The sequence below is a fragment of the Fringilla coelebs genome (assembly GCF_963513975.1).
Source record: "Fringilla coelebs genome assembly, chromosome: 8".
Lineage (NCBI taxonomy): Eukaryota > Metazoa > Chordata > Aves > Passeriformes > Fringillidae > Fringilla > Fringilla coelebs.
The window spans coordinates 17,515,600-17,532,803 of record NC_140066.1 but is presented as its reverse complement, the minus strand read 5'-3'; the positions used below and the strand labels follow the sequence as shown (position 1 = coordinate 17,532,803).

Below are 17,204 nucleotides of genomic sequence, written 5' to 3'. Positions count from 1 at the left end.
CTTCCTACTCATGTGGCTAATGCTTGAGAGATGCTCCCATCCTCAACAGTAAATAATTTCATACATTATTCATATTATTGCATTGAAATACCATCGATCACAATTCTTCTATTTCACTTTGTTGTCCTTGTTTTAGTACAAGGCAGGAATGGGAGATTTCTCCTTCATGTAAAATTACTTGCTTATTTACTTTTTCTTTCAGTATTTCCATTATTTTCTGTATTTCTACATCGGCAGCTTCAGGGCTCAAAATTCTAGTCCAGGGAAGTACCTCTGAGGAAATACTTCATACACTCATATTTGTCAAACCTACATGGAAACTGTGCAGCACCATTCCAGGCATTTAGCAAACTGACATGGAAACATTATTTCAGAAAGCATTATTTCAGACAGACATATTACAAACCTTGCACATACATAGATACTCAAAAGTTCTGGCAGTATTTAAAGTGAAGCCAAAGCTTAAATGCTGTTCTGCATACTACTGAATCTGCTTGTAAGACTTTTATGTCTTCTCCTCTATTTTTAACATAAAATAATTAAATAAAAAGTTTGTTAAAACTCTGTCTCTCCTGAATGTAGAAGACTTAAAATGCCCAGCTAACTCTAAGTGGCAAAACACGAAGAAAATAGACAAAAAACCTCCAATACACACCTTTTCCTTTTCACCTGATCCTTGCAAAAACTCTGTGTTGTTTGGCAGGGCTCTCCTGACACATTAAAACCCTGCAAATCTTAGAGCAGTATTTCATTGCTAACTGTCTGAGAAGACTCAATGAAAATGCACTCCTTTCCTCATTGCAAATTCTATTAAATATAACTTTATTCAAAATTACAAAAATTCACTTTATGAATTTTTCACTCATTTCACTCATTTCACCAGTGCAACTGAAACAACCTATCATGCTGCAGATGCAAATTCCCACTCAGGCTCTGAGCATCAGACACAGAGCTCACTTCCCCACCAACACTGGGTAGAGATGGAGGGAAATACTGCTTTATATTTAAGCTTGTAGCTAACCAAGCAATAGCATTCCAAAGTAAACCATAAAGCCAACGGAGCTTTGCAACTTCATGTTGGAGAAGGAAACAGAAAAGAACTACAGAGTGAGCAGGAAAGACAGATGACTATTTTCAGAGAGATGCACCTTCTAAGCTAAGCCCACCAAAAGAATCATCCATCCATATAAAAATTTAAATTTGAAATTTTATTTCAAGTGATGGATATAGCTTCACTAAACTCCAAGCTTCCCAAAGTCTACCCCTTTTAAATGATTTGATAATTTCTGTATGTGTTCCTTCAACTGTACCATCACCACTAGGAACAACTGATCACATTTTAGAGTTCAGTATAGATGTTCTGAATTGAAAGAAGTTTTAAGATTGAAATGAATGCTGTGAAGTGGCAGAGAAAAAAAGTTACACAATTTACCAGACCAGCACTGAATGATCAGCTGGGTTTACAAGAGCATGCTGGGAGTCAAGCAAAACCACTAGACATTTGTTCAACTTATAAAGGAAAAAAATGTTAACATGAATTCAGGCTTAATGTTACAAAGCTATGGTCTGAAGAATGGGGTATTGTAAAAGTGTTGAACAGGTTAATAGAACTAATACTGAAGATCATCAACAAATTTGAAACAACCTCCTTAGCAAAGGTATTTTTCAATACCTCCTAAACTCAAATCAAGAATAAATGCCCTTCTTGCAAGAAATCAAGCACGAAAAGATAGTGGATTCAATACAGAAACAAATGGGTTCAATTCTGTGGTCTTAAGTTAGGGAAAAGAAAAAAAAAACCAAAGGTACCTACTAAATTTCAAATGCTTTTTAGCTCCTTAATCCTTCAGTTAAATTGAAAGGTTATATAAATTCCTGTTTCTTAGTCAAGACAGAGTCATACATCTGCTTAAAACTGCAGATTAGTCCTCAGATATGCTCCTGCACAAAAGTTCAAGAGACAGCACAGTGAAAATGGCAGCTCCAAACCAAGGCAACAAGGTGCCCAGGCCACCACAAGAAGAAGAAGGGAGGATGTTAACTTCCACAGCCTCACTGGCAACAGCACTAGGAACACTAAGTGGGAAAAGGTCGATGCCTAACCATGTCATAAAAGAACAAAAGCTCATATTCATAACATTGTCAAAACTTTCAACAGTGTTCTATGGATAATAATTATCACTATTCTGAGACTTCTGAAATAGCATCACACATAGAATCTTCATATAAAAACATTGACAAGATTTACACCTGATAATGTTATTTCACACATGCACTGAACACTCCATTTCTCAACCTCGGAATGTCTTACCCCTAACACATCCCAATAGATAGGAAGCCAAATTTTTCCTAGTATTACCACTGCCTCTTCTGCAGCAAAATGTCTGCAATTCTTCTGCAGTTAGCATCAGAAGCAACAAGGTCTGGTAGACTTCCATCAAGTCACTTCTTCCTATCATTAACTTTAGCCTTCAGCCATGGTACCTGATTTAAACCCAGTAACGCTACTCCAATAAACAGCAGTAGTGAAAAACAACTAACCACAACATGGAAAGGTAGTATTTCAAAGTAAGCTTCTGTTGACCCAAATTCTTACTGTTTATGACAATGCAATAGATAGCTTCTGACCTAGATTTGACCACCAGAGTCCTGCTACAATACACTGCTACCAAAACAGATCACGCAACCTTGAATCACAAACAACTCCTGGCACTCTCACAGCCAGCTAGGCTTCCCAGAAGCCCAGGTGGCAACCAGAAATCTCTTTTTCTTCCTCCTAAACCTCACATGGAAGGTACATGAACGCCTACACAGAAATTTAATTTGCTTGGGTTTTTCAAGTAGTAACTGTTCTGCAAAAAAGCATCACAGGCAGCAAAAGTTCAGAGTAGTCAGGACGTTTCTCCAAAGGCTAGCTCCTAATGCCTGGACAAAAATGAGATAAAGCAACAGTTTTTAAGTATGGAAAGGAACTGTGCAGTCCTGGGCATTTAAGAATGCCCATTAAAAGATAAGCAGCAGCAGCATGGTAGCAGTGGCACATCAAGAAAGGAAGAGAGGGACAAGCTTCTCTGCAAGCCTCCATATTCAGCTGCAACAGTGAGACTGGGCCTGGGAATCAAGTAGAGAAAGGCAAGTCACGTTTACCTGTCAAAAGTGCACAGTAAAAATGAAACCTAAGGTTTTTATGGTGAGGGACATTTTCTTTTTTCCAATTATTTCATACTGTTGAAACTATGAAACATGCCACCGGATGAACTCATAACACAGACGCTAAGCGAGCTCTGAGCTTTCCCCCGCCACAGCCATGGAGCTGACCATATGCCAGGAACTGTCTCCACCGATTTCAGGCAGGAAGCCGCTGCGGCGCACGGGGAGCGGATGCCTGTGCAGGTGCAGAGCCCATCCTGCAGCTCCCTCCGGCCCGGCCCGAGCCCCGAGCCCGCTCTTCCCCGATGCCCGCAGCCCGCGGCGGTCGTTGCCAGGCGGGCCCGTGCGCCCCCCGCCCCGTGGGCGCCCTCACGCCTGTCAGCCCCGGCCAGCCGAAGGGGCGGCCGCCGCCCCCACCCGCGCCCGGCCCCCGGGGCTGCCGCGGTCTCGTCCCCGCCCCCCGCCGGTCCCGCAAGGTTCCCCCGCCGCCGCTTCCCTCCCGCCCGCCCCCAGGTCGCGACAGTATCGCGACAGGCGGTCGCTGCCCGACACTGACCCCCGCATCCAAAATGGCGGCGCCTGCTCCCCGCGGCGGCGGCCGCTTCACATAACCGGGCGGGCGGGCGGCACCGCGGGCGGGAGGGCTCGGCCCGCCCCCTGTCCGCCCCTCCCTGCCGGCGGCGGCGGAGGCGAGGCCGCGGAGCGCGGGGTCCGCGGGGCACGGGCAGGGACACCGGCCCCGCTCCCTCGCACTGACGTGGAAACCGGCGCACCGTGACCCGCTGCCTGGTTACTGCGCAGACGGACAGCCCGGACAGCCAACCCGAGCACGATGCGCCGCGCAGCTCCCCGCGATGCCCAATGGGAGCACGGCTTGCGACCGGAGGAGGCGGGCTCTAGGGTGACAGCGGCGGGGAGCCAATGAGAGGCTAGAGGGTAGACCCAGCTGACATGCTGGCCAATCGCGGCGCGGTGCGACGCCGCAGCCGCCCCTGAGCGGGCGCAGCCAGGGCGGCCGGGCGGAAGCCGGAGGGAGGGCTGCCCTCGCAAAGCATTGTGGGCCGGGCCGCCCCAGGTGTGTGGGAGCCGGGGCCGCCCCGACGACGGGGCTGTGGCTGTGGCTGTGGCTGTGGCTGTGGCTGTGGCTGTGGCTGTGGCTGTGGCTGTGGGCGACAGCACCGGGCTGCACAGCCCGCCGTGCTTCGCCAGCATTACCCAACTTATTCCACAACCTGCTGCAGCTGGTACCACGCCCGGCAGCACCCAGAGGAGCGCACGCCGCTTGTCCCTTCTCCGCAGTCCAGCTCCCCAGTAACTCCCCTCAAACTGAACACAGCTGATTGCTTGCTCAAGTTGGTATGCTGCAGCCTTAGTTCATCCAGCCCAAGGAACTTGGCAGACAGAGACCACCATGGAGTTTAACTGCTCTATGAAGCCACTTTATTGGCCTGCTCTTTGCAGCAAAAACAATCACAGCTTTGTAGCTATGCAGCACTTGGCAAAAGGAGTTCTTGGTGCTTGGCCCTCCTTCTCGGGTGTTTTCTATGTCTGTGCTCCAGTAGCAATGCTGTGTGCCTTAAAGGCAGTAATTTGCAGGGGTCACTAGTTGTTTAAGCCTCTGCCCATTGAACGCGGGACACAGGACAGAAGCTTCTTGCAGTTGTGTTACAGATTTACAGCTCTAGGATCTCGGTCGGGTCAGCCTGGGGATCGGTTGTGCAGATGTTAGAATTGTCAAAGCAACAGCTACGCCAAAATCCTACACTCTTTAGAGAAAACACAAATCACTGGAGCCAAGAGAAAGGTGAAATGGTCAGAAAATATTCATTCACTTTTAATCACATCTTCATCTACCACAGTGTGACTGAGGAAAGTTCTCAGACAAAGGCTCATCCAACAGCACTGTTCCATGGCCAGCAAAATATGAATTTGAGGCTGACTTCAATGCCACCCTAAAAAATGGCCAGGTATCATCACGTATGAGTAGCTATCAGACTATTGCCTGATCGAGATCCAACATGCTGTTACCTCCCAGCTCTGACACCGCCAGGGGACCTTCTTCAGCCCAGCTTTGCCTGGCAGCATGTAGGAAGTCTTTGGATTTGGAAGTTTAAGCTTTAATTGCATTAAGCAGCCACATTCCCTAGAGGTGAAGCAAGAAAGAGCATGCCGCAGTCTAGCCATAGACTCAGAAGCTGAGATGTATTCCTCCAGCCTCTGCTGCAGCCATGGTACATGCAGTTTATCTTTGCTTTCTCAGCTATGAAACAGACAGTCAAATACTCACCAAGCCCAGATTTCATATGCTACCTAGGCAGTGAGTGAAGGTTTGCAGAACAAGCAAATTAGTTGCTAGTGCTTTCTCCTTCCCTTTTGCCCCACTCCAGCAGATGCTAACTAACAGCCTGGTGGTATTTGCCAGACATTTTGCAATCCACAGGAGTTCATCTGCCACTACATCCATCTGCTCCCTGCTCTGGAAAGGGGGTTTCAGGTTCTGGCTTAGCCACTGTACACCTTGCAGCTCAGTCCAGGTTTGTCATGCCTGCCAAGAAAGGGTCTGGACCCCGTTCTATGCCTTCTTGCCCCTTCCAGTGTCCACTGTGTATCTCAGGCTCCCACCCAGTCACATCTGGTGAATTGGACCCTGCTAAGGTGTTATTTATGGAAGCCTGTCACGGAGCTTGAAACCAAGCCAGGCAGGAGCCTTCTGCTTCACCCAAATGCATCTTAGTGCATTAATAAAGAGCAAACATTGCAATGTGCTTTGCATTTTTACTTACAATCCAGCACTGCATTGTCTGGAGAGAAAAACAATGTGGTATGGCCCCACACTGCCTGGGGAGGAGAGTTCACTCACACACGCTACAGCACTGCGTCAGTCAGTCCCCAGACAGCCCAGCACCACCCTGGCTGCACAGAAAATCCTGCTGATGGGACAGTGTGGCACCAATGTCCCCAGCTCAGCAGCAGTAGGGAAACCTGTCTTGCCTGGACTGCATAATCCAGCAGTGTTTGAAGTGAGTGGTGCCCAGCTATGAGCACATGTGGGCAAATGGGAGCACTCTGCACCAAAAGATCCAGGTGTAGGACCAGGACACATGATAATCCTTTGTCCCTTTATTTCCAAGATAATGCACTAGTTCTTACACACAACATCGTGGTACAATGAAACCAAAGATCAGGCAAGCAGTCTGTGCACATTCTTCTGCTATCTGGTCAGGAAAGTTTAGTTTTATCTTCTGTGCAAAGATGCAGCTTTTCAGCAGCTTCTCTCTTGAGTATTCCTCCTTAGCCCACAAGGAGCATATGGAAGGGATACCAACTCACCAAACTCACTGACAATCGTCCCCTCAGGCCTTTCCCAGCTACCTGGTCAGCTCACCTGCTTTCATGAGACATCTGAGCAGCCAGCCTCTTGCAAAGAGCACAGTCTCCATATCACACCAACTGCTTGCCTTTGGTGAGACTCTCAGAAATCCATGCTGCCAATCACCTGCACCTCTGCAATCTGCACCAGCCTTGTACAGTCCATAACTCTAGCTCAGGCACCACCAGTTCATGGTTATCTTCAGAGTCCCGATATCAGACCCATGGGCACTTGTAACACAGAAATTTTCCAGCAGGTTAGGTAGTCTGAGATCTTCCCCTCCCCTTGGAGGCTTTTGCTGTTTCTCTGAGGCTTACTAAGGTCTCTCGAAAAGACAGCATAAAGATGGAGTTTCTCAGAAGGTACAAGCAGTTGTCATGTCTAGAAACTATGTGCAGCCTCTCTTCCCAGAGCTAAGCATCCCCAAACCACTACAGATCGTGTGCAGAACACAGTGTTTCTAAGCAGCTGCTCCTTTCCAGAGCAAGCTGAGGTGGAGATTAGCCCAAAGCCAGTGGAAAGATCGCCAAAGGAAAACTGATGTGAGGCACCTGACACAATCTGGAATCCAAGTCAGGACCTACAACTGAAACAGCAGAGCTGCTGTTGCAGAAACAATTAAAAGGACTAAAACACTTCTCTGGAAACTACACAAACTATTAAAAACTATACAAACTATACCAAGTGCAGTATTAAACCTGCAGAGCAGACTCCTAAATCTAAGATACCCTGTCAGCTGTTCCACTTAGCCTGTGTCTCTAGAACACTGAACACTCCTGCACTTCCCAGTGACATCAAGCTCCCCCAGAGAACTTCCCAGTGTAATGTTTTTGTCATCTCTACTTGGCCAAGGCAAGCCATGCCTTTTTGGCAGGAGCAAGCTGGGCTCAGTTAGTCATATCTTTGTCACTCCTTGGCTAGACTACAGCTATGTGATACACCTGGGCATGAAGCCCACAGTGATTGTCAAATGCCAACTAGAAGAGCATGCTGCAGTGGCAGCCCTGGCTGCCACAAGTGCATCAAACCTACCTCTCCACTCTAGGCCACCTTCTGGCATGAAAGCCAAGCCAAATTCAAGCTTGAGTCCTGATCTTTGAGGCATTTGATGGCATGGACCCAGCATGGCTAAAAGATCAGTTAAGACACAGAGATGGAAACAATAATCATCAACAACTCCACCAATCTCCAAGAGCAGTGAACCCATCCAGCATGAGGACCATGTTTGTCTGTGGCAGAGACAGATCTTGTCGGAGAACAAACTCTTCCCAGCTGGTGAAAAAGGAAGGGTGTCTAAGATGCTGAGTAATTCCCTTTTGCATATCCCATCTCTCTGCCAAGACGTGAATAAGGGTCACTCTTGGTTTAGTTTGCTTTTACAATTTTTTTCTTTTCTATTTTATTTTATTTTAAATAGTAACATCGGTCTCCTGAACCCGTGTGACGTTCTTGTTCTCTTCCCCAGCAATGAAGTCTCCTGCTGGCAGGACAAGATGCACTACAGCTCAGAGGTCTTGGCACTAACCAACAAGATCTACATTTCAAGGACAAGCACTAGAACCTCCCTCCCAAAGACACCCTTCAGGGATCAGTCCAGCAGTTGAATTGAGGATGCCTTGATGACAAACTCCTTCTGCAGGTCTCTGGACGGTCTAATCAAACAGTCTTTGCACTGTGCTCCGCAGAGAACCAGCTTGGGACATGGTGCCCAAGAGAAACAGCTAAAAATACATTTGTTTCATTATTACTTGTAAGTGTAAGCATAAACTGTGTTTGCTGCAGTCTACTGTAGGTGAAAGGTTTGGAGAGAGATGGAGGCAACTGAAAATAAGGTCCCTTCGTTGCTGCGGATCTTATGCATGGTTTTCCACTTCCCTGTGGCATGTGGTGATAGAGACAGACTGCCCTGTGGAAAGTGCTAGTACTGTTACACTGTGTCTGCTTCTCCTAATGGAGACAAACCTATGCCAGGGTGAATTAAAATCTGAGGTAGAAAAAGATGTGGTCCAGTTTTCTGTCATTTTTGGCAGGCAAAAAGTAGTAAGGCATACGCAAGCCACAGATTACTACCATTAAAAAAACACAGTAATTTCTCACAAGTATGGCAATGTTGTGATTCCTTTTAAACTCTCTGTATTTCTACTAAATTAACGTGTCAGTGAATGTTTTTGAACTATAATTCATAATGCCTGGGTCTGCTTAACCTCTTTTTACATCCTGTGTTGCTCTGTGTGCATTTGTCTTTCCATGCGTATCTTTATGTCTTGTTATGCATTTATTAGGCTCCTTAAATTTGGCTGGTAAATCATTCGGGGTTAAAATTCACTACTATTCTCACAACATTATTTCCTAATCTTTAAAATATGTCTGTGGAAGAGCTTGAGGGTGACCTTTGACATCATAAATTGGAGAGCAGGTTGACATGAGAATGACCTCAAGAAAATCAGACTGTAGAATCACACATTGAGCTCCAGAAGAGCCTGACAGGGACAAACTTCTCCCCTGGGCTACTGGAGCAGGACAGAGAGGCTAAGCCCGGCTTCTACAAACTTCTCCGTGTAAGCATTGGGAGAGAGGGGACCTGTTTAGTTGGAGTAAAATGTGTGCCTATACATTCAAGGCTTGCTGTAGCAGGTACAAGGATTTGGGGACATTTCAGGAAGTGACCGCACCCTACACTCCTGCACAGGGATTTTGTCGTGAACTTCAGTAGAAGCCAGGCTGAAATCTAAACTACGAGAAGCATTTGGGCTCCAAAAGACCCATCAGTGGGCTGGAGCGCGGTGTTTTTCGCACAGCCGGTAGCCTCCGTGTCCCGGTAGGAGCAGCACAGTATTGACAGAGAAGCGCTTCCCGGTACCGCCTAGAGCCGCAACAGTGCGTGCGGTAACTAGCCTGGGATTAAGCATGTCCTGCAACTGCTGCTCCATCTTGCAGCGGAAAGCTTCCAACTGCTTCCAGCTGACTACGGACTTGGTTCCCCCGAAAAACCTCTGTCTGGCTGACAGCTCGAATTGCAAAAGCCGAACAGGCTCGCCGCGTCGGTAGTGAGAGGAGCGGATGCTCGGCACGGGTTCCAGGGTACGGGATGGCCAAGCACCGAACAAGGCAGGCAGTTTGCGCGGTGACAAGAGCAGTGTATCGGTGTGCACGCACAGGAGCACCGTGTCCACGCACCGGGGCTGGCTTTGCGCGGTGACAAGAGCAGTGTATCGGTGTGCACGCACAGGAGCACCGTGTCCACGCACCGCGGCAGGCGGAACGCGGAGCCCCGCGCCCCAGACGCGCCTCCGCATCCCGCACCCTGCGCGGCGCGCGGGACGGGGCGGGGCCAGCGCGGAACGGCGAGGCCTGCCGCCCTCCTCGGCCAATCGGAGAGCAGGGCTGCCGCCGTATGTAAATGAGCCGCGAGACGATTGGGCGGCGCGGGCGGGGGGCGGTGCTGGGGCGGACGGCGCTGGACGGGGCGGGCGGCGGCGGGCGCGCAGCTGGAATGGGGCGGGCGGGAGCGGGGCGCCCGGTGCAGCTGGCGGGGGGCGCCGGCCGCCCGCCATAAAGTGAATGGCCAGGGTGAATGGGAGGCAGTCGGCCGGCGCCCTCCGCCTCCGCCCTCCCCGTGAGCCGCGGGCCGGCAGCGACGCGCAGAGTGGCTGGGGAGCCGGGGGGATTTACTTTCTGACAGCGGCAGAGCAGCCCGGGGCGCGGGGCGGCGGTCAGCTTCGCTCCTCTCGCAGGATTAAGTCCGCTCAGCCGAACCCGCATCTGGAGCCACTGTAAGTGCCTTTCCGTCCCCGGCCTTCTAGGCTACCTTCTCCCCTCCTTTAAGTCTGAGTCCCTTCATACTAGCCCTACCGGCCGTAACCTTTTCGATGCTGGCACAGGGTAAGAGCATCCCCGGCGGCGTGGCTAGGTGTGCTGAGCTTGGCAGCACGGGGTCAGCCCCAGTTCAGCGCGAGATCGGAGTTCCGTCGCCTTCCGTGGGTCAAGGGGCGGCAACCAGGTGAGAGCGGGCGGATAGAGCCCTGCCCTGCCATCCAGAAGGGATCCCGGGCCTGTGCGCGGCCGAACTGTCTCCTGTCGCTGCCGGGAGCGCTGCCCGCCTGGCAGCGGGGCGCGGCGCTTCCACTGCTCTGCCCTTGTAGGGCCCGACGACCCCCTACTCGCCGCCGTCGGGGTGCCGCGGCCCCGACCGTCCCCTCGGGGCCGACGCGGGCCCCTTTCCGACAAGCGCTGCTGTAGTCTCTCGCCGTTGCTAAACTTAGTCATTTTCCACTCGGATGAGCGGGGCAGGGGGCTGTTTAAATTAGCCGGGATTCGCTGTAAATAACGGCGTTGCGGGCTGCGACTCAGCTGTCTGCAGGGTCCGGGGCAGAAAGGCGCAGGGAGCAGAGGCGGGGAGATACCGCTGGGGAAAAGGAAGGCAGCCCGACGGCTTTTGGACAGTTGGATAAATGATATTTATGTAAGGGCTGGCTCCTGTTTACAGCAGAGCCGACCTCCCAGCAGCGCCGGGGAGAAGCGAGCCGGCCCCGGCGGACGGAGCGAATCCGCCCCGGGACGCCGCTGGCTGCGGCGCGCCGGCGGACGGGGTTCCAGAGACCCGACCGGGAATAAGAGACCTGGTCGGTCTGCGGAGAGGGAGCGCCGGCCCCGCGGCAACTCTGCCGGGAGCATCGAGCCTCCCTGCCGGAGCGCGGCTGGCCGGCGCTGGGACGCTGCGGGTAGAACCGGCTGTCGGGCCTCCGGGCGCTTGCACGGGCTCTCCCGCCTCCCCGGCGCCGGGGGCACGGTGCAGAGCGGCGTCCCTCCGTCCCGTTGAGTGCCCGGGAAGGCCGGCCAACTGTACCGGACTCTCGGCGGAGCCCGGTACTATCCGCTGCCCCGTCTATTCCCCGCTCAACGAGTGCGGCTCCGGGGGAAGAGCCAGCCCGCCAGTGCGGCACCCCCTTGTCCTTTCCCCCGACCTCCTCCTCGGAGCGGGAGTAAGGAACGGGTGCGTCCCGGCTGGCCGTGGCTCCGGCGGGGGAGGGAGACCGAGGCGGGGGCCGATGCCGGCGCTTCGCCGCAGCTGCTGGAGCGGGCTCAGGGAGGGGGGCGGCGGGCCCGGTGCCGCCGAGCAGGGCACACCTGTCGGCCGTTCACCCGGCGCCCCCGCGGCTGGACAGCTGAGGGGACGAGCGGGGAGGGGACTGGATTCCACCCCCCGGCAGAGCCAGGGCCCTGCAGAGGCGCTGACTGGGGTTGCCGCAGCGCCCACCCCTCTCCCCTCCCCGCCCCGCTCCGCTAGGGTTAGGCAGCTCGGGGCAGCAGTCCCTTGGCCGGAGCTCCCGGGGCTCCGCACCCCTTCCCCGCCCGGCTCGCCGGGTTACCGGGTGTAGAGCTCGGCTCCGCACGGCAGCCGCAGAGGAACACGCTGCTTCAGGACACCGGTGCCCCGCAGAGCCTGGAGGTGAGCCCCCGGCCGCCGCACCCCTCTGATGCTTCGAGCTGGCAGTACAGAAAATCAAAACTTATCCCTCATGTTCTTCCCGTTCTTTCACCTGGGAGGGAAGCAGATTTCCAACTGATGGGAGCACGACCCGTCCACTTTTTAAGTGGAGTCCAGTGCTGAAAGCAAAGAGAGAAATTTGGAAATTTGGCGTCCCCCAGACAAAGTTGGGGGTCTTCCACACATGGCCCGTGGCCTGGAAGACAGGGTGCTAGGGATGAAATGGCTCCCTCCCATCTGCAATTTCAGGGGATGCTAGAAGCAGCCGCTCAGGAAGGTGTCTTTCAGAGTCTCACCTCTGTTCCTGTCCCATCTTCCAAAGACAGGGACAGGACGACCTTTTTAGTGATGGGATCAGTGTCTCCCTGGCTCCCGGCACCACATCCATGGCCCTCAGCCTGCCGATGAGCTGAAGTGGATAGGTGTTTGTGCAGGCTTTGATGGTGCCTTGCTGTGAGGGACAAAAGGCTACCTTCTGGCTCTGGAGGGAATGTCCAATCGTGGTAGCTGCTTTCAGTTTTCACAAATGTCGGCTGAAGAAGAGCAGAGTTTGATTTTAAATTTTTTAAAATTATTATTTTTCATTTGCAAATTGTCGCTTAATGCCCAGTATTCCTCATAAGGAACCTCACAGAGAGACGTCTTTCAGTACCAGCCTGGAGAGGGGTCTGGGCAAGGGCGGTGGTTTTCCTGCTGTTATTGTAGTTCCTGGATTTGCCTGACCTGCAGCCCAGATTCTGCCCATGTAAGCCCACCTGTATTACTGTCCAAGGCACTGGTTTAAAAACCAGTAGTAATCTTTGTCAGAGAAACTGTTGCAAGCCTCAATTAGTATCTATTATGTTTCTATAAGGGCTTAATTCAGGCAATTATTAGATCGGCAAATTGTGACTGGATTGCAAAAGTATTGGTTAATGTTCCCTATGGAGAGCTGGCAAAAAAACCCCTTGTATCTTCTCTCTGTCAGATGCTACCCAAAACCTTGAGATTGAGAGGTGAGGCTGACTTTGGAGACTGCCAAAAAGAAAAAGCCAGAAACCTGATCTAGGAGACCGCTCCAAAAGGAAGATGAGATGAGCAGGGGACATGAGGTCTGTCTCGTGACCTGGCACATGTGCCCTGGCCTTGGGGACAGGGGAGGTACCTGGATCTGGGAACAAAGTCCCAGATGGGGAGAACTGCTGGTTTCAAGCTGTGCGCTCTGCATCAGGAAGGCAACGGGACAAGACTGTGGTGCCATGGAGGGAGGAGGGTCAGAAACAGGAGGCTGTGGTGTCTCTGAGCAGGCTCAGCTATTTATCTGGCTGTTTAAAAATGGGAGATTGCTATTTACTTAGGGCCTGATGGCAGAGGGGGCAAAGCTCCCCCTCTTGCTGTGGGCCACTGGGGCTGGTGGGTATTAGGCTGTGCCAAGGCTGGGCATTTGCTGTTGGCTGGGGAACAGTCTCTACCAGCTGGTATTAAAGTTCGTGCTGAGGCTGTTGGAAAAATCCTCTATTGTCAACACCCGGCTGAAATAGGCTGGGGTTTCGGACGGCTGGAGAAGGAAAATTTCTGAGGCCAGTCCGCCACACTTCCCTTCCTCTTCTTTGTGTGCTGCTCCCCCTCACCAGCACCCCTGCCCTCCTCCCACCTCACCTCTGAATATTAATGCCTCTGGCAGATTGGATAATAATGTGACTGGGAATTGAATGAAGCTGGTTATTAGCTCTGGGCTTCCTTGGGGCATTTAAGGGAGTCCACAGGCTGATCCTGGAAGCTTGGCAGCACAAGGGACTGGGCCAGACTCAGTAAAGAGGGGGGGTCACTTCTGTGGGAAAGGATTTGCTTGAATCCTCATCTCCCTCTGACCCCAGAGGAGGACAGGTACGGCAGCCTAGCCAGAGCAATTCCTGTGGGATGGTTAGCAATAGATCTGTTGGGTTTTGGCAAAAAAAAAAAAAAATTAAATATTAGAAGTTTTTTTCAGGAAAGACCTAGGAGATCTAGCTGGGCAGAAGCTAAGAAACATTTGTGTTACTAGGCTTTAAAAAGAGGTGGGGAGTGAGCAAGGGAGGTCCCTCTCTTCTCTTCCCGTCAGTGTCAGAGTATTACCAAGCAGATTCAGGAAGAGAGCCAATCCTCTACCCCTAAACAGGAAATTTACCACTGATTTGCAGGGTGTAGGTTCATTTTTGGAACTCTCATTTCTGAAGAGCTGAACCTTATCATCTCTCTCCTCAGGAGACTCCTAGCTTTTCTATACATAGATCTCTGGATGCTTTAACATGAAGGAAAATATTCCTGTTGAGCAGAGGAGAAATTGAGCTCTGGCAGAATTTCCTGATCTGAGTCAGAAATACAGCCTCTGTCCCTTGACCCTCAATCTGATGCTCTTTGCTATCTCCTAAACCACAGCTCCACCAGAAAATAAACATTTACACCCTTTAGAATACTGCAAAAGAGGAGGGAAACCAGAGCTGGATTTGCAGAAACCGATATTAATTTTGTCCCTCAGATTTTTCAACTATTCAGAATGTTCTGAGATGCATTAATGGGACTGCAGTTACCAGGGATCTTAGCAGATCCCCAGCTTGGGGGAGCTGGGTCCTGCATGCACTAAATTAACCCCTAAAAATCACCATCAGAGATCACAGATCACTTTGATCGAGACACCTGTTTGTAAACCCCTATCAAACAAGTTCACAATCCCCAGTCTGAGAGCCTAAGAAATACTTCTGTTGGGAGGATATAGCACATATGCCACTCTGAATCACATAGCACTATCCTATAGGCTATTCTTTTCAAATACCTACATTAAATTGCTCCTTGTACCTCTTCAATGGTGCGGTACAGGATGGAATGCTCAGCACCTGCCGAGCTCTCTGCAAAAACTGAAAAAGTACAAAGATGGAATGAAACAAATGACTAGAAGTTCACAGTTACTTCCACCTCTCTTTCCATTCCGTCTTCCCCTCAACCTTATTTAAAACAGAAGCAGCCTTCCTACCACCCATTCCCTTTTCTGTCCTTTGCAATCCTGCCATTTATATGAGTCTAATTTTCTTTTTAAAAAGCTGATTATAAATGACCATTGTGAAACATGAGGATTTAACGGTAAATCAAGTTGACCTGTCTGTGTGTGGACGTTTTTATTTACTCCTTTTTTTGAAAAGCAAATAAACATAGAATCCCTCCCACATAAAGCAGCTCCCCACTTAGATTTGAACACAGTTTAAAAGAAATCTCTTTTGTTTTAGCCATTTTTATTTCCTGTTTGTTTCTGAGCTTAGACTTGACAATGAAAACCACATGAAATTCCCTGTCTGTTCCATCAGTTTTATTTTTGGTGCCACAATATCCCAACTTCCAGTTCTGTGAGTTGGGTTTGGGTTTTTTCTCTTTGCATTTATTTCAAGGCTGTCTTTTTAAAAAGTAAATGCAGGGAGGCTTTCTTCCAAAATAAAATAAATAAGACTTTTTAGAGGACTGGATGTACAAGGATAATTAAAAAAAAATAGATCGTTAAGGTAAATTAATCGAGCTATAAAGGTTAGCCTCCCTATGAATCCATACCTAAGCAGAGAGAAATACCAAAGCGATGAAAAATATGGACTTTCTTATCCCATTTAAAAGGGTTTCAAAGCTTACTTTGTGTTGGGTGGGTTTTAATAACAGTGTCCCAGTGCCTGAGCTCAGATATGCCCGAGTCGCAGACCAGGGTGGGAGGCTGGAAAGCCATTCCCTGGCCCTGGAGCTGCGGCAGAGGCTGTTCTTAGGGTGACAGGGTCTGGGCAGGCAGAGGCATTTTTCTCTCTACAGCTCTGTCCCTGGAGCAGGCTTGTCCGTGGACAGGACGTGGTGTGACCCAGGCAGCAGCGTTGTGAGATGGCTCACATCCTTCTGCTCCATCCCTTTTCTCTCCAAGCCGCTTTGATGGGATCGCCCCAGGGCCAGACTGGCTGAGTAATTAGGGCTCTGCAGCTTCCTCTCCTACCCACCCAAACTGCCTACCTCCCAGGGCTCCGCATGGGATGCGGCCTCGAGCAGATGGAAAAACTGAGGATTTGGCGAGGGAAAGGGGGGGTGGGGGGGTGTGGGGGCGGGGGGGGGGGGGGGGGAGGTGTGGGTGGAAGAGTAGGGGTGGAGGGGAAAATTAAAAAAAAAAAAGAAGCAGACTTTGTATACAGTCCTTAGTCAGCATACTCCCACATTTCAGGATTCCCAAAGTGAAACCTCTTGGTTTTGCTTTAGCAGCGACTATTGTGCCCTGGATTTAGGGACGTGAGACATTTTGCCACGGCCTCGAGTGGGGCCTCTGGGCGAGAGGCTCAGGGAAAAGGGCTGCTAGCCCCCTCTGCTCACCCACCGGCTTTCCTCCTCCTCGCCCCGGAGACGCGCAGCGTTCGCGGCCGGTGTACGACAGGAAAGCCGGGCGATTCGCGGGCCCGATCCTGCCGGCACGGGCCTCGTGCGAGGCACTGCGGGATCGGCCCCGGCACTGTTTGCTAATTGCCTCCCTCGGCCCCTTCAAACAGTGTCTGGGTAAACAGGCTGACCTTCGGGACATGTTGCAAGGTCCATAAAGATGGAGTGTGGAGAGGGAGCAAGCTCCAGCATCCCTCCCGGAGCCATCCTCCTCCTGCCCCAGCCCTACTAGCTGCAGTATAGCAAGGAAGAGGGGAGGGATACTGTAAGCTGAGATCATCCACTTGTTTTATTCACGGCAGTCTTCATTCTGCAAGGATCTTCTTGTCAGAGAGCTCTAAACAAAATTTAAATACAAACTACTTGGGGGTAAAAAAAAGAAAATCATCAGGAAACTTTACAGCCAAGCACAGCAGACATCAACTCCCTCCAGCACTGCCGGTTTGCACTGAGACAACACATCCCTCGGAGCAAGCCAGCAATTTCTGGGCTCTTGTTTCCTTAACCAACAGAGCTGTTTGTTGGCTATGGTGGTTGGTGGGGCCATCATGGAATTTCTGGCAGTTACCCCTTTTCCTTTTGCAGCTCTGCAACCCACTGAGCTCTGACAGGTTGTTTTAAAAAGGCAATCTAGTACCACCCCTCCCCCCAAAAAAGCTTCTTTCTGGCTGCTGGTTTTGCTGACTTCTGTCATAGAACAAATGTTTATGATCAAGTTGAAGTTCTCCAGAAAGGATTTCCAGAAGTGGTGACGGATGGCAGACGTGGCAGCCCTACAGTGCACAGAGA

At 50.8% G+C, this 17,204-nt stretch overlaps 1 protein-coding gene across 6 annotated transcripts in view; it reads right to left on the bottom strand.

Annotated features, from left to right (window-relative positions):
* Positions 1–3,915, bottom strand: part of GBF1 (golgi brefeldin A resistant guanine nucleotide exchange factor 1) — a 102,159-nt gene extending 98,244 nt beyond the window's left edge. For all 6 annotated transcript variants that reach the window (XM_084210296.1, XM_084210297.1, XM_084210298.1 and 3 more), the window contains exon 1: positions 3,707–3,915. In XM_084210296.1, the coding sequence (XP_084066422.1) occupies positions 3,707–3,714 (8 nt within the window). In that variant the 5' untranslated portion in view covers positions 3,715–3,915. The remainder of the gene's footprint in view (positions 1–3,706) is intronic.
* Positions 3,916–17,204: the final 13,289 nt, after the last annotated feature.